Source organism: Sapajus apella, unplaced genomic scaffold (genome assembly GCF_009761245.1).
Source record: "Sapajus apella isolate SASKATOON/1434 unplaced genomic scaffold, GSC_monkey_1.0 scaffold4, whole genome shotgun sequence".
NCBI classification, from domain to species: Eukaryota; Metazoa; Chordata; class Mammalia; order Primates; family Cebidae; genus Sapajus; species Sapajus apella.
The window spans coordinates 34,943,866-34,966,304 of NW_022436944.1; the positions used below are offsets into that span (position 1 = coordinate 34,943,866).

At 40.3% G+C, this 22,439-nt stretch overlaps 1 protein-coding gene and 1 long non-coding RNA gene across 6 annotated transcripts in view; one reads left to right on the forward strand and one right to left on the reverse strand.

Moving 5' to 3' along the window:
* The window catches only part of LOC116542170, a 141,814-nt gene that overhangs the window by 99,584 nt on the left and 19,791 nt on the right, over positions 1-22,439 (forward strand). The gene's annotated exons all lie outside the window — the stretch shown is intronic.
* NEK11 (NIMA related kinase 11) overlaps positions 1-22,439 on the reverse strand; it is a 308,049-nt gene that overhangs the window by 66,492 nt on the left and 219,118 nt on the right. For all 5 annotated transcript variants that reach the window (XM_032266836.1, XM_032266829.1, XM_032266853.1 and 2 more), the window contains one exon: positions 12,253-12,349. In XM_032266836.1, coding sequence (XP_032122727.1) covers positions 12,253-12,349 — 97 coding nt within the window. The remainder of the gene's footprint in view (positions 1-12,252; positions 12,350-22,439) is intronic.

Here is a 22,439-nt window from a genome sequence, read left to right on the forward strand (position 1 = left end):
CTCTTGAAATACAAACTCTTTACCTATATGGAGAGTCCTCTGCATCTCACAGGTATATGGTAAGAACTTCGTGAAAGAGAAGGTGTCCAGCTTAGCACACTCCCTGACACAAAGGAGGCCTGCACGGAAAGCAAGTTTTCCTCCACATAAACGTTGGCTTTGGTCCAATTCAAACACTGGGCTGGTACAACCATAAACTTCGTGCTACTAACCCATCTTGGGAAGATTTTTAGCAAGTGCTTAATGTCTTATCACCATTTTTACCCGTGATTGCTACTGTACCATGAGCTACATATCAGGTTAACAAGGACAATACAGATAATGGACTTCTCATTTCTGTTTAACCTCCTCAGTCAAGATCTTCCTGTGATTGAAAGTGAAGAGAAAATTTCAAGAATCTGTGAGCCAGCTAAATCAGAGACTGAATCAGTTATGAGGTTTGACTTCACTGCTACTTATAGAAACTCCCTGTGCCTTCTGCAGCCTCTAAATAGTTGACTTCAGTCCTCATGGCAGCACTCTACCAGGGCTGTGCTCCGACCTGGATAAGAGAATAGGCATCTATGACACAGATGTAAAAATACAGAAACCTGTTTTGAGCATCAATGGTGGCATGCACTGTGGTAGCCATGCGTGTTACCCATTCAATTACCAGGGCATGAGACAGCACCATGAAAATCACCTTACCCTTCATCTTCCTCTATAAATACTATAGATAAGATGTCTACATATAGGAGAAGCAGAGCCCACTGGGGCATAATGTGCATGTCACTAGGCTGATCTCTATGGCATTAATAATGCCAGACTAATGTCTGGTCTCTAGGCATTAATAATCTAAAACTGATGACAATAGAATCAGCAGCCCTGGAAAAGTAACTCCTCCTAGATACCAGAGATTTAGAGCACCATAAACCCCTACTCCTCATTAAGTTAAATTAAACAAAAATCTCTGGCTAAATAGCTAAATGAGAAAAAGTATCATTTTTATCAATCTTTGCAAGCAACACCATTTGACCCCTAGTAAGCAAGGTTTCTGGTAAGCTGTGTTGGACATCTCAGCTGAAACCTGAGGCTAAAAGTGGTTTCTTCCTTTCCACTCCAAATTTAGATTTGGGGACATTTTGTGTACTTTAATTTCAAGTGTATGTGCTGTAAGACATGATACAGCCTCCTAAATTCCAAAAACTATACGAAAGCAAGTAAAATAGACCACACAATGAAATGCTATATTTATAAAAGAAGAAAGTAGATATACGATAGACAGATGGATGGATGGATAGACGGGTGGATGGATAGATAGACAGATAGATAGACAGATAGACAGAATAAACTCCAAAAGTTTGATAACATACTTTGTGGGGCAACATCACTCTCATACATTGCTGGTGAAAGTGCAAAGTGGCTTCTGGAAATATCTACCAACGTTATGTATGCATTTATCCTCTAACTAAGCAATTTCACTTCTAGGAACCTAACTCAAAGATAAACTGTCAATAAAACCAACAAACAAAGCTGAATGTGCAAGGTTATTCATTACAGCACAATTTGTACCAGCTAAAGATTGCAAATACTCATATGTCCATCATTAGGTTACAGGTTGATTACACAACAGTACATATATACAGAGGGGAACTTGGAAGCTGTAAAAAGTAGTATTCTGCCATATGCTACTGTGCTCCAGCATATATTGCTAAATAAAGGAAACAAAAATGTATATGTTACCAATCTGAATATATTTTTAAATGAAAGGATGACCCATAAACTTTCTAAACATCAAAGGGAGGAAAGAGGGCAAGGGATCAAGAATAAAAGCTAGTTTTCATTAAACATGACTTTGAATGGATCTGACTTTGGACCCATGGAAACATGTTACATAATTAACAAACATAATAAAACGAAAGTAGTTTCAAAAACTGTGAAGCAAAAGAAATCAATAAAGCTGTGTATACCCACACATAGAAAGCGATTCAGCTGACTATAGACCAGAACAGGCATGTGAGGAGATTACTGAGCTGAGGGAGAGAAGCTCCTGAGAGGATGAGAGAGAATAGTACTTGGGGCTCCCATTGGGCCAGGAACAGTGCCTCTTCAGACCTTCCTACTTTCCTTAATGGTAAACCTGGTCATTCATCAGCCATTGCATAGAGAATCCCAAAGGGTCTTGCTGTGGTAATGGGAAATAACCAGCTAGAGCCTGTATGCTTCCCTGGTCCTACATAAGAAAGCTCAAAAGTAAGAACCAAAAGTATCAAGCTGCTTCCAAGCAACTAAAACAAAGATCCAAGCTCTTTATTGGAATACAAAATTATCCAGCACCCACACAGGGTGAGTTTTAGCTCACAATGTCAAAGAACATCAAAATAATTAGTGTAACTATATTGTTGAACTAGCTAGAGGAAATAACGAACATATTTAGCAGAGACAAGAAAGATGTGACTGTAACAAAAAGACTCAAATCAAACTTCTAGAGATGAAAACTTAATGTCCAAGACAACACACTGAATGTTCTAGTCAATTTTGCTATGAATGTCAAACGGCTTATAATGTCTACTTATAAACATACGCTGAATGAGATGAACAGATCAGACATTGCAGAAGAAAAGATTAATTCATTTTAAGACATAGCAAGAGAAACTATCCAAAATGACACACAGAGAGGGAAAAAAGCCATAAAAATAAAAAAGCATAGCACCAGTAAGCTGCAGGAGCCTTCAGAGAGCCTACACATACAATGTGTAACTGCAGTCCTTAAAGGGGAGAACACATATCCCTGCAAATATTTATTTGCCCTGTGCTGACTGCATGAATTGGCAATGCAAAGGTGATGCCGTCCCTGTCATTAAACTATTTCTGAGGGCCCAGATGTTTTTCAGGTCACTAACTTTCAATTGGAAGTGGGCCCAGAAGCTTTCCCAGACTCTCAGGCCTTTTCCATGGGTTCCCATTATTGAAGCTTTTGGTGAGGTGGATCTGACCCCTAGAAATCTCAATAGAGCAAGACGAAGGAGCCTCCCTCTACTCACACTGTCCCCAGGAACTAAGGCCTCCCAGCCATTGCAAAAGCCTGACAAGTCTGACACAGAAACCAGCAGTTCAGCCGCAAAATGTTCTGGAAAGCAAGTTCTTCTAACAGCAGACTCTTAGAGGGTTCAGAAACCTCATGGACAGCTGCTAGTGAGATGCCTGTGACTTTAATGCCAGACCTGACTCTGCTTGTGACAATTCTATGGGGAATGAAGTTATTCAAACTTACAAGGCTCTAGCATATGACTATGCATAGATCTAGCTCCGTATTCACAATTACCACCCAGTTGCAATGTGGGTCTATGATGTGAAGTGATTATTTCACTAACATGACATCATAAAAAGGAAAAACTATAGGGACAGAAAGTAGACCATGGTTGTAAGGTACAGGGTATGGTGGGAGGAGCTGACTACAAAGGGGAAGCACAGGGAATTTTGGGGGGTAGAGAACTGTTCAATAATCTTGATTATGCTGAGAATTATATGACTGTTTGCACTTGTCAACATTGATAGAACTGTTTACTAAAAAGAGTGAATCTTATTGTACACAAATCAAAACTTACAGAACTATGTGTAAAAAGAGGTGAGATTTGCTGCATGTAAATTACATCCTCCTTTTTAAAATAAATGGAAAATAAGTGAATTTATTTTATATTTTTGAGACAACGTTTTGCTCTTATTACCCAGTCTGGAGTGCAGCGGCATGATCTCGGTTCACTGCAACCTCCATCTCCAGGGTGCAGGCAATTCTCCTGCCTCAGCCTCCTGAGTAGCTTGGATGACAGGCATGTGCCACCATGCCTGGCTAATTTTTGTATTTTTATTTAAGATGGGGTTTCACCATGTTGGTCAGGTTGGTCTCAAACTCCTGACCACAGGTGATTCACCTGCCCCAGCCTCTCAAAGTGCTGGGATTACAGGTATAAGCTGCCATACCCACCATAAGTGAGTTTTTAAAAGTCAAAAATATCAGAGCCTTAAAACACAAATATATTAACATATGTTATATAATATTTGATTTTTATTAGGACTGATCCCAACTCACACTCTTGTAACAAATGTCTCAAACTTTAATGTGTATACTAATTTCCAAATAGTTTAAAATTCAGATTCTGACTCAGGAGGGGTGAGGCCATTTCTCATGAGTTTCCAGGTGATGTCCCTGGTGCCCGTCAGGGACCACACTCCCTGTGTCCAGTAAGGCACAGGACACCAACGGTCTCATTTGATGTATAAAGCTGAAGCCAAGGGAATAATACATTTGATGTAGCAGGCCCTCCATGTACATTTCCTTGGCCTCTGTGAGTGAAAGGATCAGTCTTAGTCACAGTGTGCCCCTTGCCCTCCTCAGAGCTGAAAGTTGTCCAGCTGTCATTCCATGGGGCCTCCTTTTTGGCCTCTAGTGGGAACATGGTGCCAGGCTTGGAATTTAATCTGGCTTGAGGTGGAAAAAAAAACCAAAAACACTTTTCTGAACAAAAACCCTTCCTGGAGAGCAGAAGCTTCAGGAGGACCATGGAGCCAGAAGGCCCACTTATCCACCCATTCACTCAGCCATCCACCCACCCATCCATCCACCCATCCATCCATCCATTAGTTCATCTATCCATTAATCCATTTATCTATCCACCTATGAATAGCAACCTCTCTTCAAATGCACATGGAAATTCCTCCGTCAGAAAGGAAATCAACACTGACTTCTTGTCATTCTGCCAACATTCCAATGACTTTGAGCAGTACCACCTAATAACTTCTAAGAGCTGAGCGTTGTCTGTACACCAGTAGGGGAGTTTCATTTATGGAGTAGTCTCCCTGCAAGAGTGAGAAGTGACTGTGGCCAGAAGTCAGTTGCAGAATGGCAAATGGGTGGAATTTATATTCAACAACTTCATTGCATTTTCTTAGAGAATTGGCACCGGCATTTTTTTGCATGCTAAAAAAATCCTACGTGAATGTCTTAACAAACAGTCGCTTCACTGACCAATGCCCTCAGGTATAAAACATCACTTAGCAGACTAATACAAGCCAACACCTTCAGATACCTGACTTGGGGATTTTCAAAATGAAGAAACCACACATATATCAAGAGTCTAAGTTGTTAACATTTATTGAGCACTTACTATGTGTCATAAACTATTCTTAGTGCATTTCATACATTATCTCAACTCACCCTAACAACAACTCCATGAGGCAGAAGTCATTAATAGTCCCACTTTACAGATGAGAAATCTGAGGCCCAAAGAGTTTGATTAACTCATCCAAGGATACGTATTAGTCGGTGGTAAGGAGAGAAAAAAATCCCAGCAGCTCGCCCCCTGTACCTTCCCTCCTGACCACTGTGCTAGGGTCTACTCTATGCCTGACACTGCATCTCTTAATACATACAAAGCCCTAGGGCTCCCAGTTTGGAGAACTTGGAGAAGGAGGGCGGTATGATCACTAGGTGTGTTGCCACCTAACTTCTTCATAGAGGAGATGACGAAGTCATTTGCCTGATATCCTTAAACTGTCACACACTAAGTAAGCCTTCAGGCACTACTTACTGAGCTGCAGCATTCCTTCTTACCTAGATCTTGCCTTTGCTTATGTACAAATGGGGAAGGCTGTGGAGGGTGCAGGTGTGGTAGGAAAATTTAGGAGTTCAGTTTTTGGAAATCCAGAGCTTGAGATGTCTAACTGACATCCAAGGAAAAATGTCAAAGAGCAGATTAAAATTCACATATTTACTGAAATATTTATGAATATAACATGATGAATAGAACTTCCTTAAAAGTAACATGGGAGAATAGGTGGAACTATAGAAAAACCAGATTGGTCATGGGTGATAATTGTTGAACTGGTTGGGTTGATTAGTCTATGAAAAATTATACTATTCTGAATTCTCTTATATGTGGCTGCAAATTCCTATAATTAAATTGTTTAAAATTCAGTGTTTTCATTGTTCAACACTCACCTATGAGTGAGAACCTGCAGTTGTGTCAGTTTGCTGAGAATTATGGTTTCCAGATTCATCCATGTCCCTACAAAGGACATGAACTCATCATTTTTTATGGTTGCATAGTATTTCACGGTGCGTATGTGCCACATTTTCTTTGTCCAGTCTATCATTGATGGGCATTTGGGTTGGTTTCAAGTCTTTGCTATTGTAAACAGTGCCACAATGAATATACGTGTGTATGTGTCTTTATAATAGAATGATTTATAATCCTTTAGGTATATACCCAGTAATGGGATTGCTGGGTCAAATGGAATTTCTATTTCTAGATCCTTGAGGAATCGCCACACTGTCTTCCACAATGGTTGAACTAATTTACACTCCCACCAACAGTGTAAAACTGTTCCTATTTCTCCACATCCTCTCCAGCATCTGTTGTCTCCAGGCTTTTTAATGATTGCCATTCTAACTGGCGTGAGGTGGTATCTCAATGTAGTTTTGATTTGCATTTCTCTAATGACCAGTGATGGTGAGCATTTTTTCAGATGTTTGTTGGCCTCATATATGTCTTTTTTAAAAAATGTCTGTTCATGTATCTCAAAATAATAAAAGCTATTTATGACAAACCAACAGCCAATATCATACTGAATGGGCAAAAACTGGAAGCATTCCCCTTGAAAAGTGGCACCAGACAAGGATGCCCTCTCTCACCACTGCTATTCAATATAGTATTAGAAGTTCTAGCCAGAGCAATCAGGCAAGAAAAAGAAATAAAGGGCATTCAAATAGGAAAGGAGGAAGTCAAATTGTCTCTATTTGCAGACGACATGATTGTATATCTAGAAGACCCCATCGTCTCAGCCCCAAACCTCCTGAAACTGATAAGCAAGTTCAGCAAAGTCTCAGGATACAAAATCAATGTGCAAAAATCACATGCATTCCTATACACCAATAACAGACTTAAAGAGAGCCAAATCAAGAACAAACTTCCATTCACAATTGCCACAAAGAGAATAAAGTACCTAGGAATACAACTAACAAGGAATGTAAAGGACCTCTTCAAGGAGAACTACAAGCCACTGCTCAACGAAATAAGAGAGAACACAAACAGATGGAGAAACATTCCATGTTCATGGTTAGGAAGAATCAATATCGTGAAAATGGCCATACTGCCCAAAGTAATTTACAGATTCAATGCTATCCCCATCCAGCTACCAATGACCTTCTTCACAGAACTGGAAAAAACCACCTCAAACTTCATATGGAACCAAAAGAGAGCCCGCATAGCCAAGTCAATTCTAAGAAAAAAGAACAAAGCGGGGGGCATCACACTACCAGACTTCAAACTATACTACAAGGCTACAGTAATCAAAACAACATGGTACTGGTACCAAAACAGAGACATAGACCAATGGAACAGAACAGAGGTCTCGGAGGCAACACAACATATCTACAACCATCTGATCTTTGACAAACCAGACAAAAACAAGCAATGGGGAAAGGATTCCCTGTTCAATAAATGGTGTTGGGAAAGCTGGCTAGCCATGTGCAGAAAGCAGAAACTGGGCCCCTTCCTGACACCTTACACTAAAATTAACTCCAGATGGATTAAAGACTTAAACATAAGACCTAACACCATAAAAACCCTAGAAGAAAATCTAGGCAAAACCATTCAGGATGTAGGTGTAGGCAAGGACTTCATGACCAAAACACCAAAAGCATTGACAACAAAAGCCAAAATAGACAAATGGGACCTAATCAAACTCCACAGCTTCTGCACAGCAAAAGAAACAATCATTAGAGTGAATCGGCAACCAACAGATTGGGAAAAAATTTTTGCAGTTTACCCATCTGACAAAGGGCTGATATCCAGAATTTACAAAGAACTAAAACAGATTTACAAGAAAAAAACTAACAAGCCCATTCAAAAGTGGGCAAAGGATATGAACAGACACTTTACAAAAGAAGACATACGTGAGGCCAACAAACATATGAAAAAATGCTCATCATCACTGGTCATCAGAGAAATGCAAATCAAAACTACATTGAGATACCATCTCACGCTAGTTAGAATGGCAATCATTAAAAAATCTGGAGACAACAGATGCTGGAGAGGATGTGGAGAAATAGGAACACTTTTACACTGTTGGTGGGAATGTAAATTAGTTCAACCATTGTGGAAGACAGTGTGGCGATTCCTCCAGGACCTAGAAATAGAAATTCCATTTGACCCAGCAATCCCATTACTGGGTATATATCCAAAGGATTACAAATCGTTCTACTATAAGGACACATGCACATGAATGTTCATTGCAGCACTGTTTACAATAGCAAAGACCTGGAACCAACCCAAATGCCCATCGACGATAGACTGGATAGGGAAAATGTGGCACATATACACCATGGAATATTATGCAGCCATCAAAAATGATGAGTTTGGGTCCTTTGCAGGGACATGGATGAACCTGGAAACCATCATTCTCAGCAAACTGACAGAAGAGCAGAAGATCAAACACCGAATGTTCTCACTCATAGGCGGGTGTTGAACAATGAGAACACATGGACACAGGGAGGGGAGCACTACACACTAGGGTCAGTTGGGGGGAAATAGGGGAGGGATGGTGGGGGGTGGGAAGCTGGGGAGAGATAGCAAGGGGAGAAATGCCAGATGTAGGTGATGGGGAGGAAGGCAGCAAATCACACTGCCACGTGTGTCCCTATGCAACAATTTTGCATGTTCTTCACATGTACCCCAAAACCTAAAATGCAATAAAATAAATAAATGGGAAAAAAATGTCTGTTCATATCCTTTGCCCACTTTTTGACAGGGTTATTTGTCTTTTTCTTGTAAATGTGTTTAAGTTCTTTGTAGATTCTGGATATTAGCCCTTTGTCAGATGGATAGATTGCAAAAATTTTTTCCCATTCTGTTAGTTGCCGGTTTACTCTAAGATTGTTTCTCTTGCTGTACGGAAGCTCTGGAGTTTAATTAGATCCCATTTGTCTATTTTGGCTTTTGTTGCCAATGCTTTTAGTGTTTTAGCCATGAAGTCCTTGCCTATGCCTGTGTCCTGAACAGGGAGGGGAGTATCACACACTGGGGTCTGTTGGGGGTGGGGCTAGGGGAAGGACAGTGGGGGATGCGGAGGTTGGGGAGGGATAACATGGGGAGAAATGCCAGATACAGGTGATGGGGTGATGCAGGCAGCAAACCACATTGCCATGTATGTACCTATGCAACAATCCTGCATGATCTGCCCGTGTACCCCAGAACCTAAAGTACACTTAATAATAATAAATTTAAAAAAGAAGATACACAAAGGGCAATTACTAGAATAAATTTTATAGTATTGCATGTCTATATCAGTGAAATAAAGATAATTAAGACATTCCATAGAAAAGACATAGAGAAAGGCTTGGAGCTAATAACAGCACTTAAAAGTCACTCTTTCTATCCATCCTCCCAAAAACCATTCAAATAGAAGTGAGTAAATAAATAAATTACACATTTGTGCATCACTGAAAGACAGATAACACTATATAATGAAAGCTGACTATAGGTAGAGAAATATTTTTCAGAAGAAAAGAACTGAATTTCAAAACGCCATAATTCCATGTGTGTAAAGTCTGAAGAGAAAGCTTAGAAAAGAGTAAAGGGAAATAGAAACCCTGCTAGTGAGTCACTACTGTGGCTCTGCTGTCAACAAAGACTATCACCCAAATGACGAAGATGACATACATACAGGTCTGTAGATCCAAAGGTAGCTGATCAAGGTAGCCCATTCTTGACACCCAAGTGAACTCAAATGATATCAACAGAGCACCTCAGTCAAGTCACTTATTCACAAGGATTGCTTATTGTGGGATGTCACTGAATTTAAGAGTATTTCTTTTAATCAATAAATAACTGATACTTGAAAAAAAAGTTCAGAACACACAACAGCTCCTATAGGCTACCACCAAAAGTGTACAACCTGAAGCTCATGATGAAGAAACACTAGACAAACTAACAGTAAGAAATATCTTACAAAACAACTGGCCTGTACTCTTCAAAGATGTCAGTGTCATGAAAGACACAGAATGACTGAGGAACCATGCCAGGGTAAATACACCAAAGAGACATAACAACTGAGTGTAATGTGTGATCCTGGCTTGTAACCTGAATCAGAAAGACAATTGCTATAGTGGGTATTATTGGGATAATCAATGAAATCTGAATAAGGGTTTGTATGTTAAACAGTAGTATGCTTTGATGTGAAATTTCCTAACTTCAGTCATCATACTGTGGTTATATCAGGGAATGTTCTTGTTTTTAGAAGCTACACATTTAAATATTTGGGGATGAAGAATCATGATACATGGAATCTATTCTGAAATGAATCAGTAATAATAATTTATAAGTGTATATGTGTATATATATATTATAAAGATAGATATAAAGAAAAATTACAAAAACGGGGCAAAATATTAACTGGTAAATCTAGATGAAGTCTATACTGGTAAATACAGAAGTGAACGTCTTGCTCACACCCGGCCCCTTCCCAGAGTGGCCCACAAAGTGCTACAAAGGCCCTCTTGTTCCAACTCAGGGCAGTTCTGCAGGGCCATCCAGCCCTAGAACTTCCTGTGTGGTTGACAGAGGCCTCTAGTGACCCATGTCACAACTTGACTTCTTCCTGACCAGTCTGCTTCCTTCCTCCTCCTTTCTAGAGGTGTTGGTCTCCAGAAGACTCCCTCACAAACCTCGTCCTACACATTAATCTCTATCTCTGAGTATGCTTCCTGGGTATCCAGCCGTGGCAATTAATATGACCGTTTTACAGATGAAAAAACTGAATCTTAGAAAATCACTTGCCAAAGGTTAGACAACTATTTATTAGTGGAGCCAAGACTCAGACACCAAATCTGCTGCCCTCCAGCTTCTCCTCCTTTCTCTTTACCTCTCCAAATTATATCCCTCTGTGAATGCCAAGGTGAAGGCTAAGTCCCTGCTTCTCTCAGAGGCGTCTCAACTTCCCCTTTCTGACCTTAGAGCTCTCATCATCTGTTTGGTTTGGCTCATGGCCATGGTCCCATGTGGGAAATTTTCTTAAGCATCACTTCATATTACATAACTATTATATTGTCACTTAACATTTTACATTTGAAGTTTTGTATTTTCTCTACATTATAATCTCTATGGAGACAACTGTCATTAATTGTTCTTCTTGGCATCCCAATAGTTGCCATCCATATGCCGAGCATACAGTATATCAGTGTGCAGAGAAAGAACAGCAAGATTTCCTCTCTCTGGCCGGCTTCTAAGACTTTGAAACTGAGAAAACACAACATGCTCAAAAGATACGCAGCTCTACAGCCTTGATCTCCTTTTTGTCTTTTCCAGAATGGCATAGGGACTCACAATATCAAATATAAAAGGATGCAGGTTATTCCAGTAGAGGAGCAATACCATCCATGGGAGAGTAACCCAAACTGCATTAGCCCACATTAAAAATGTGAGCCAGAAAGTACTTGGTCAATTACAGTCAGGCAACAAGGAGAAAAACAACACATTAGAAATAAAATCATTAGAATGCATCTTGGCCAATTAATTTGGCAAAATACTTTCATTTTAATTATTTAAAACCCTTCATAATATGCTAGGAAATGGGGTATTGTGTACTTTGCAAAAGTAATGAAGCCTTAGATCAAAAATTCGACACTACATTGTTAACTTTTATGGGAGAGATAAGCAAACCACTTTGCTTCTCTTTAAAGACTATCAACTGAGAAATTAGCAATGCCTTCTATATTATCTCCTCCAAGCAAGAAGAGGTGGAGGCAGTTTCCCTCTACAGAGGGAAAGATTAATCCAAACTCTCCCACTTCCAATTTCTGGGAATCGCTTCTTGACATGGTAATTATGTTAATACATGACCACTCTGGTACAGGTAGGACTAGAAAACAATAAATACATAAACATATTAACAGCTGTAGGCTTGGAAATCATTTTCAGTATTTTTTTCTCCTTTGCTTTCAAACATTAGCATGGATGAGAATATGCTATGCTGCAAGAATACTATAAGCGCAAATCAACTGAAAAATAATTCTTGCCAAACTTCCCTAACTATTCAACCAGCATCAATACAAGAAGTAGATTTTAGAGAGGAGTTTCTAAGTTGGACCATCTTAGTCCCAGGTATTTTGCTACAGCAGCACAAATGGACTAAGACAGTATCACATGACTGGGTCACACACTGGTCAATATGCTTTAACACTGCACCTTCCTAGGGGGCAGGCAACACGCTACTTACTCCCTCATGCGTTTCATCTTGGTCCTGGCCATTGCACTGTTGAAAATTGTTGGTCCTGGGGACATGTCTGCAGCCATGCTGGTGATGGTCTTTGTGTCTGGGGACATGCCTGCAGCCATGCTGGTGATGGTCTTTGTGTCTGAAAAATCAATGCAAAGCTCTCATTGACTTCATCAGCAATCCTGCAACTTCGAGGCAACGTTCAAGGGCAATCAGAAAACAGAAGTTAATCCACCTTTGCCACATGGTAATGCTACATTAATGAATTCAATTACAACATGCACATTAAGAAGATTTATTCCCAATGACAAGATTATTTACAGTTTTAATATGCACAAGGCATTCCAGGACAAAGCCTCTCTCACAAATAATTGTTTAAACAAAACACCGTTGTTTAAAAGATGAGCTTTTTATCCTAGAAAACTCAGGGGGAAAGGTATCTACAGAAAAGCAAGTGCTCCTGAGGACCTTTTGGCCGTCTCTTTCAGCAGATATGGATGTTTGACTAAATGACTAGGAGTTTTTTCAATAAGCTCAGTTATTTAAAAAAAAAAGAAAGAAAGAAAGAAAGAAGCAGCAGCAGCTAAAACTGGCCCATTAGCAAGAGCTCAGGGCAATCCATAGAGCTGGATTTACAACTTGGCTTCTGTGCTGCTCTTTCCTCCCTGGAACTGGGGCCAAGTTCTCCTTGTGCACTTCCTTGGATCTCTCATAAGGTGCTTCACACCCATTGGTAAAAGACTGCCCACTCTAATGATCATTTATAAATTATATCCATGCAGTTGCAATGTCAGAGAGAAGAGACTCATGTTATGAAATTCCCTTTCTTTTCTCAACAGATTTCACCTAACATCTGCCTGCCTGACTTAGGGACCCAGTAAAGAAGCAAGGTGGAATCCCCATTTGATATATCAGTAAAGTTTTTTCTTCTGTTTTCTAAATATGAAAAGTTAAGTGCAAATTCTAATGTGTCTCACATACACTCTCCTTTTGCACTACCTGTTGAGGCCTGCATCCCACTTTGAACTTCTTGCTCTTACAGATATAATTGACATAAATATTCTCCAGCTTAATTCTTTGCCAAAGTCTCTGATCTTTCCTTAGACTAAATCCTTAGATATAAAAATACTGGATTAACAGGTACACACTTTGTAAAGAGCATCATCCAGATCAACACTGTGTTGCTCACAGTAAGTTCTCTAGTCATGCCTTCATGATAGAAACACAAGTACCAGTGACTGATTGCTTCTCTTTCTCTCACTCCTGGAGACTACCCCTTCCACACCTGGAGAGGAAAACTGCCTCATCCCTCACTGCAACTTTCTGTCAGCTCCAACCTTCCCACTAGCTCTGGCCAGGACAGATACTTTTCCCCAAGGAAGTTTGGGGAGTGGGCAAGAGGAAGGCATAGAAGTTTATTTCATATTCCTGTTGGTTGCTTTTTACAATAATCTTTCCTAGAACCTGAAAAGTTACCAAATCAACACCAACCATACCATACCAAAACACTCACATGCAGGCTTAAAAATCAGTTCTGCCAAGAATAAAAATAAGGTGCTCCTTTCCCATCTTTTCCAGAGCGAGCAAGTTCTGAAGATTTATGCAAACAAAGGTCAAAGCAATTTCCAGGAGAGCTGCAATTTGTTTTAAGCTGGCTACTGTTCCTCTCAACAAGGCACTCAGCGCTGCTAGGAAAGATGCTAAGCCTTAAGCCCAAGGGTAGAAAACAGGGCAAGTATGATTTCAAGCAACAGGAATGGCAAAGCTTGGTGCTCAGAGCAATTCCCTTTTCAGTGTTTCTTATGGGCCAGCTTACTTTCTCTCTGCATCCCATCTTCCAACATAAACAGTTTATGTCAAAGGAAAGGACAATCACAATAAAAAATAATTGGTGCTAGAAACACAGATGTCCTCCAATAGGTCACTGAATCCCAGAGCGTGTTCTAGACCACTGCTTCTCAAACTTTAATGTCATACAAATCATCCAGGGATCTTGTTAAAATGCAGATTCTTCTTTAGTAGGTTTGGGTAGGACTTGGGATTCTGCAGTTTCCATAAGTTCCCAGGTGATACCAATGCTGCTGGTCCTCCAACCATGCTCTGAGTAGTAAGGCTCTAGAGAGGCCAGCTACAAAATTTGTGAGGTCCAGTGCTAAATGACAATGCAGAAATCCTTGTTCAAGAAACAAGAGGATAGCTTGGTTTTTTGGGGGTCTGCATTTCTCTTTGGACCTGTCATTGTGCTTTTTGTTGGGTATTTAAATGCCATTCTCCCCCAGGATCTAGGACAGATACTCTCCAAGGGAGTGCAGACACTTACAGGGACCTGGCAGTCTTACCTCACCCCAACCTTTCCCCACTATTACCTAGGACCCCACTGGGAATGGAGGGTTGCAGTAGTTATGGGGTGGGGATTAAGGAATGGGTGGCAGAGGAATCTTCCCAGGTAGATGTCTTAAAGGCAAGAAGCACATGAGCAAGGCTTTAAGCCCTGGGCCTGTGTTCCATTGTCCTACCTGCTTCCACTCATAGAACACAAATTCAAAGATAAAATTTGTGAAACCCCATATGTAGGCTCCTTTCTGAACCTGGGGCCCTGGGTAACCACACTCGTCTCATGTCCATGAATTCCTGGTTCTAGAGCTCTGCTTTCTTGAATCTTTGCTCTCTGAAAAAAAAGCTGAATCCTTAATCCCAATGTTAATTTTTTAAAACTAATTTTGCCTTTATTAAAATACTAGTAAGTCAAATGCAGTAACATGAAAAAAGGATAGCACACCTTTCTTCCTAAGATCAGAAACAAGACAAGAATGTCTTCTCTTGCCACTTTTATGTAACACTGTACTACAGGTTAAAGACAGGGAAATTAGGCAAGAGAAAGAAATCAAAGGCATCCAAATAGAAAAAAAAAAAAAGAAAAAATATCTCTATTTGCAGATAACATGATTTTGTATATAGAAAATCTATGTCCTATAGAATATGGTAGGCATATTCAGATCTCATACTTCGTACACCTTATACAAAAATTAACTCCAGATGGATTACAGACTTAAACATAAGACCTAAATCCATAAAAACCCTAGAAGAAAACCTAGGCAATACCATTCAGGACACAGGCATGGGCAAAGACTTCATGACTAAAACACCAAAAGCAATGGCAACAATAGCCAAAATTGACAAATGGGACCTAATTAAACTAAAGAGCTTCTGCTCAGCAAAAGAAACTATCATCAGAGTGAACAGGCAGCCTACAGAATGGGAGAACATTTTTGCAATCTATTCATCTGACAAAGGGCTAGTATCTATCTAGAATCTACAAAGAACTTAAATTTATAAGAAAAAAACAAACAACCCCATCAAAAAGTGGGTGAAGGATATGAACAGACACTTCTCAAAAGAAGACATTTATGTGGCCAACAAACATATGAAGAAAAGCTCATTATCACTGGTCATTAGAGAAATGCAAATCAAAACCACAACGAGATACCATCTCACACCAGTTAGAATGGTGATCATTAAAAGGTCAGAAGACAACAGATGATGGAGAGGATGTGGAGAAATAGAAATGCTTTTACACTGTTGGTGGGAGTGTAAATTAGTTAAACCATTGTGGAAGACAGTGTGGCGATTCTTCAATGACCGAGAACCAGAAATACCATTTGACCCAGCAATCCCATTTCTGGGTATATACCCAAAGGATTATAAACCATTCCACTATAAAGACACATGTACACATATGTCTACCGCAGTACTATATGTTCACAATAGCAAAGACTTGGAACCAACCCAAATATCCATCAAGGGTATACTGGATAAAGAAAAATGTGGCACATATACACCATGCAGCCATAAAAAATGAGTTCATGTCCTTTGCAGGGACATGGATGAAGCTGGAAACCATCATTCTTAGCAAACTAACACAAGAACAGAGAACCAAACACCACATGTTCTCACTCATAAGTGGGAGTTGAACAATAAGAACACAGACAAAGGAAGATGTATGTCACATACTGGGACCTGTCAGGGGTGGAGGGCTAGGGGAGGAATAGCATTAGAAGAAATAGCTAATGTAGATGATGCAACAAACCACCATGGCACATGTATACCTATGTAACAAACCTGCACCTTCTGCACATGGGTTTAATTTTCTTGTCTTTTTCTAGGTTTTTAAGGCATATATTTCAGATGCTCAACAGGTGGGAGTTAAAAGCAATACAAATAGTAGCTGTGATTCTTCACCTATAAAAAGCTTGCAGTCAATTAAGAAGATAGGATAGCTATACGGATGATCCCTGGTAGTACTATGGAGTGCATACACATAAGACACTATACTATGTATGGGGCATACAAAGAGGTATCATGAGGTCTGTGGAAAAAGCAATAGCTTTCAAGTTAGGGGACTACAGTTATTTTTTTTAGTTCTTTCACCAGTTCAGGTCGCCTCCTTGGGTCTCACTTCCCTCATTTTATATTTCAGTAGTTTCATTACACTGAAGGCCTTTCCGCAATTCTAACATTCTGTAATCTGATAGGAGACATAGGTCAGAGGCACAGCATTTACTTGGAAAGACAATGCCTATGCTAACAAAGATAAAGAGCAACCAAAGGGACCAAATGCTAAGAGGCAAATGGCTGGGACCAACAGTAAATGTTACCAGCATTATATGTCAGGCTAGATCATCCTGACGTCTCTTTTCTCATCTGTGAAATATAGAACGATGAGGATTATGACACTTGACAATATCCCATAGGGATGTTTTGACAAAGAGATGAAAACAAAATGATATGAAGGCACATTAAGCAACTGGATGCTGTGTTTCCTAAGAGTGCAAAGCAAAGCTCGTAACAATGTTATCAATATTCCTCCTACTTCTATGGCCTCTTCCCAGCAAAGGCATTTTCCCTGAAGGAGTGACAGCTTGATCATTCTGACATTTCATCAGCAGAGAGAGTTTCTTTTCTCATTTCTTTGAAAAATTTCTTCTAAAATTTCCTTTTGCCCATTTCATTTGCTGGACAAATGACCTTGATCAAAAAAGAAAAACCCGTGTTTGCCTTCCCTGCTAAACATCCTGCCATGTGGGTAATAAAGAGCTGACGCGGGGACTGCAGTGGTGGATATTGTGGCAAGCAAGATCTCACTTAAGCACCTGAGACATTGCTTACTCAGGAATCCTCACAGACACTGCCCTTGGTGCATTGTACATTTAGAATGCTTCTTACTGAATCTTTAACCCACCTCTCGCTCTTAATTTCCTAACGAATACTCAGAAAATAGCAGTTAACTGACTGATACCACTCTTTGCCAACTTATTTGCAATTATTGCAAAGGCATGTCCTCATGGCCCATATTTCTCCTCCTACTCCTTAGAATGGGACATGATGGAAGGTTTGCCTAGACTAAGGTCAGCAAACCTTTTTCTGTAAAGGGACAGGTAGCAAATATTCTAGACTTTATAGACGTAGAATTTTTGTTACAGCTACTCAGGTCTGCTGCAGTAGCATGAAAACAGCCAAAGGCAAGAGGTAAATGAATGAGCATGGCTGTGTTCCAGTAACATTTTATTTACAAAAACAGGAAGTCAGACAGATTGGGAACGAAGGCCATAGTTTGCTGACCACTGGCCTCAACAATAGAGAATCATCATGATTCTGAGCTGGATGTGACCATAGAACACTTCAAGTCAAATTCCTTCGTCTTACAGATATGGAGATTTAGGCCAAGAGAGGCTGTATGACTTGCGCAAGGTCACAGAGCTGTAATGGAAAGGGGCAGAGCCCAGACTAGAACTGTGGTTTCCTGACTCCCAAATGAGTGCTCTTTCTAACATCCCATAGAAGTACCACACTCAAGTTTCATGTGATAATTTAAAAAAATAAGATCAACAGACAAAACTCCCCGTCTAAAAGGTTGAAACTTGGGGTGATCATTATGTCTTCCATCTAATTTCTCCACCTCTCCAGATGACAGCCCCATGACTCATTATGAGAAGTGCTGTGAATCAGCAGGGCATTGTGAAAGCTGCTCTGCTCTGCTGAGAGGCTTAGCTGACCCAAACTTGGTGAAGATTTTTCCTTGAGTTTCTCCTGTGATAATAGTGGACATCGGAATGGCAATAAAACAGTCTAATAATATGCAAAGCAGGCTGGTCTCTGCTCTGCCTCACCTCAACACTCTAGAAACGGAGATGCAAACCATGCAGATCCTCCTTCAAGGAATAACTTGCTACCCAGCTCCTGGGAGTAAATACACAGCCCCTTCAGGAACTTCTTTAGCTGCAGAAAGCTGCCTTACCCCAAATCATGCCTTGCCAAGTAGCAACCTTTAATGACTGATCATGGTAGAGGTAGAGAGTCTAACCATTATGGCCTATGCTGGCAACTCTGATGAGACCAGAGCTCTCTGTGGGTTTGGCTAAGGCTTATCAGGCCTGCATTGCTGCTCAACTTCTCCCTCAGCCTCATCCTGTATACTTCTCCTTCTGTCCACAGGGTCAATCCCAAGGGCACTCCTGCATAAAAGTCCTGCCTACTCAACTCTGTCAGGGACTCCTTCCTAGAAAACCCAGCCTAAAGGCTGAAGCGGATAAGGTTGAGGGTAGGGAAATGATTGTCTTGGTTCCTTTAACAAGTTGGGTATTTAATAAAAGCACTATTAGAAATAATGACATGACCATCCCTACCACTTCTTGTCCATCCCGAGCTCTTTCAGAGAATTGATTTTATTGGTACAGGGCAAAAGCCACCGCCCAAGGAAGTTGTTGTCAACTCTGTAGCATCAGCGGTGTCAATGGCAAACCGCATTAGGAGGCTGGAGTAGAAAAGCACAGGAGGAAAAGGAAGAAGATGGGTTCAGGAGAGAACAACCTCAAATGCTTTCCAATAGGAAGGGACCTGGGGCATATTAGGACAGGTATGTGAGCTGTCTTAGAGGACTTGGGTTTGAATCCTGATTCTGTGATGTTTGGAAAGGTAAAAATTTGTGACTCAGTTGCTTCATCGACAAAAGAGAAAAAACCCTACCTTCTATAACTCCAGTAAAGCTTAAATGCAATGATATATATAAAGGTGCATTATTGCTACAGAAGACCCAAGGCAAATTTACACTGCCTCCCCATGATTTCCATCACAGTGCTTTGCATGGGGCAGCTTCTCAGTGTATCAACAGGACCCCACTGCCTACACCAAAATTAAATAGCTGGGGAAAAGTGGATCAACTTGGAAAAGCAAACTTGCTACTTATAGGAAATATGATAAATACCAGAATACTGTTTACAATAGCAAAGACTTGGAACCAACCCAAATGCCCATCAATGATAGATTGAGTAAATAAAATGTGGCACATATACACCATGAATACTATGCAGCCATAAAAATGGATGAGTTTATGTCCTTTGCAAGGACATGGATGAAGCTGGAAGCCATCATTCTCAGTAAACTGACACGAGAGCAGAAAACCAAACATTGGATGTTCTCACTCATAAGTGGGTATTGAACAATGAGAACACATGGACACAGGGAGGGGAACATCACACACCGGGGCCTTTTGGGGGTAGGGGGCTAGGGCAGGGATAGCAGGGGGTTGGGGGATTGGAGAGAGATAGCATTAGGAGAAATACCTAACGTAGATGACAAGGGGATGGATGCTGCAAACCACCATGGCACGTGTGTACCTACGTAACAAACCTGCACATTCTGCACATATACCCCAGAACTTAAAGCATAATAAACAAATAAAAAATAAAAATTTAAAAAAAGAAAAAAAGATCTTTACTATGGTTATTTCACACTGCAAATATCCACCTGAATCTTGTTGATGATTAAAAACAACAAGAGTTAAGGAGTTTGGAAATTCTTGTTTCCTTTTGAATACGCCAGAAGAAACCTCTAAGAACAGTATCTACCAGTAAAAGGAAAAGAGAAAGTGTCTGCTTTTTAGATTGACATTCAGTAATCAAATGTGTATACAAGCTAAGACGCGATCTGTGTAAGCCAAACTCTTTTTCATCTGAGCTTTCCCTGTGGAGACAGTAGCCAATGTTTGGGGAGTTTAATTATTATCTGCCAACATGAAGAAACTTAGCTTAAAAACAAAACCTGCTTTTCTGTAATGGGAGGTTGATCTGGCTTCAAGACTGATTCAAATACTTAAGGAAAGTGTATAGCAGTACTTCCTTTTTTTTAAAAGTTTTTTTTTTTTTAATTTATCACATTTTATTTTATTTCAATAGTTTTTGGGTAACAGGTGGTTTTTGGCTACATGGGTAAGTGGTGATTCCTGAGATTTTGGTGCACCCATCACCAGAGCAGTGTACACTGTACCCAGTGTGTAGTCTTTTATTCCTCACCCCTCCCACCTTTCCTCCCGAGTCCCCAAAGTCCATTATATCATTCTTATACCTTGGTGTCCCCACAGCTTAGCTCCCATTTATTAGTGAGAATATATGATGTTTGGTTTTCCATTCCTGAGTTTCTTCACTTAGAATAATGGCCTCCAACTCTATTTAGGTTGCTGTACATGCCATAATTTTGTTCTCCTTTATAGCTGAGTAGTGTTCCATGGTGTATATATTCCACATTTTCTTTACTCATTGGTTGATGAGCATTTATGCTGGTTCCATATTTTTGCAATTGTGAATTCTGGTGCTGTAAACATGCATGTGCAAATATCTTTTTTTTCATATAATGACTTCTTTTCCCTTGGGTAGGTACCCAGTAGTGAGATTGCTGGATTGAATAGTAGTTCTACTTTTAGTTCTTTAAGGAATCTCCATACTGCTTTCCACAGTGGTTGTACTAGATTACATTCCCACCAGGATGGGTTGTCACTTTTCATTAGAATGTGAATCCTGACGATTGCTGTGTGAAGCAGCGCTTTCTATAGTCAGCAGAATGGAAGATAAATGGAAAAATGATTACCTGGCATCACCTATTCCTTAGCTTCCGTGAAAGCCAAAAGAGCAGATGTTTCCACAAGATACCACAAGAGCCATCTCTCCTTCCACATCTCCAGTTATTCTAAAATTCTCTCCTTACAACAATGGAGTTCATTACTATAGTGAATATTTGTTATTTTTGGCCTTACAGTCTCATTTCCATTATAAGGGGAATCTTCCATTCTGTGAGACAGAGCCTGACTCCCATTAAAACCATGAATGCCAGAGACTAACTTACCAGTCTCCCATGTCACTAGGGTGTGGGAATATGACAAGCCTCTGCCAATAAGATGGATCTGGCAGAGCATGGCAGTTCACATTTGTGATCCCAGCACTTTGGAAGGCCGAGTCAGGTGGACCCTTGAGCCCAGGAGTTCAAGACCAGCCTGAGCAACATGGCAAAATGCCATCTCTACAAAAAATACAAAAAAAAAAATTAGCCAGGCATGGTGGCACGTGCCTGTAGTCCCTGCTACGTGAGAGGCTGAGGCAGGAGGATTACCCTGAGACCAGGCGGTCAAGGCTGCAATGAACCATCATTGTGCCACTATACTCCAGCCCAGCAATAGAGGGAAATCCTGTCCAAAAAAAAAAAAAAAAAAAAGATTAATCCTGCCCTGACTTTATATAAAAAGTTGATAATGAGAAGGAGCAGAGACCATATGAAGTCCATCAGGCAGATCTGGGGTAGAAATATCAGCTACACCCAGGTTCCCAATGCAGCAATGTCGGACAGTCTGAAAACGGTGCCCAGTATCTAATATTAGTAGCCTTGAGGACACTCAAGCTTCCTTGTGGAAAGGCCAATTTGGAGGGGATCTGAGGACAGCTGTGTGAGTCACCTGGGAAAGGCGACCTCCAACTCCAGTCAAGCCTTCAGATGACTGTGGCCCTGGCTGATAGCTAACTGCAAACTCATGAGAGACCCTGAGCCAGAACCAGCCAGTTACACCTTCCTGAATTCATGACCCACAGAAACCATGTGAGATAATAAATGATTATCATTGTTTTCAGCCCATATGTTTTTGAGTAATTTGTTATACATCCATAGATGACCAATATAGGTATTAAGCTTTTATGGGAGGTCAGAATAAGAAACAAATATATTAAAAAGTTTCTGCATTTACCTTAAAACCAGTTTTGAAATCACTGTATTGGTGCATGGTCTTTGCAGAAGGCCTATGTTACACTAAGTTTTTAGAACCTAGGGTTTAAAGAATAACTTTAAACAAATTAATTTCTAAAATATTT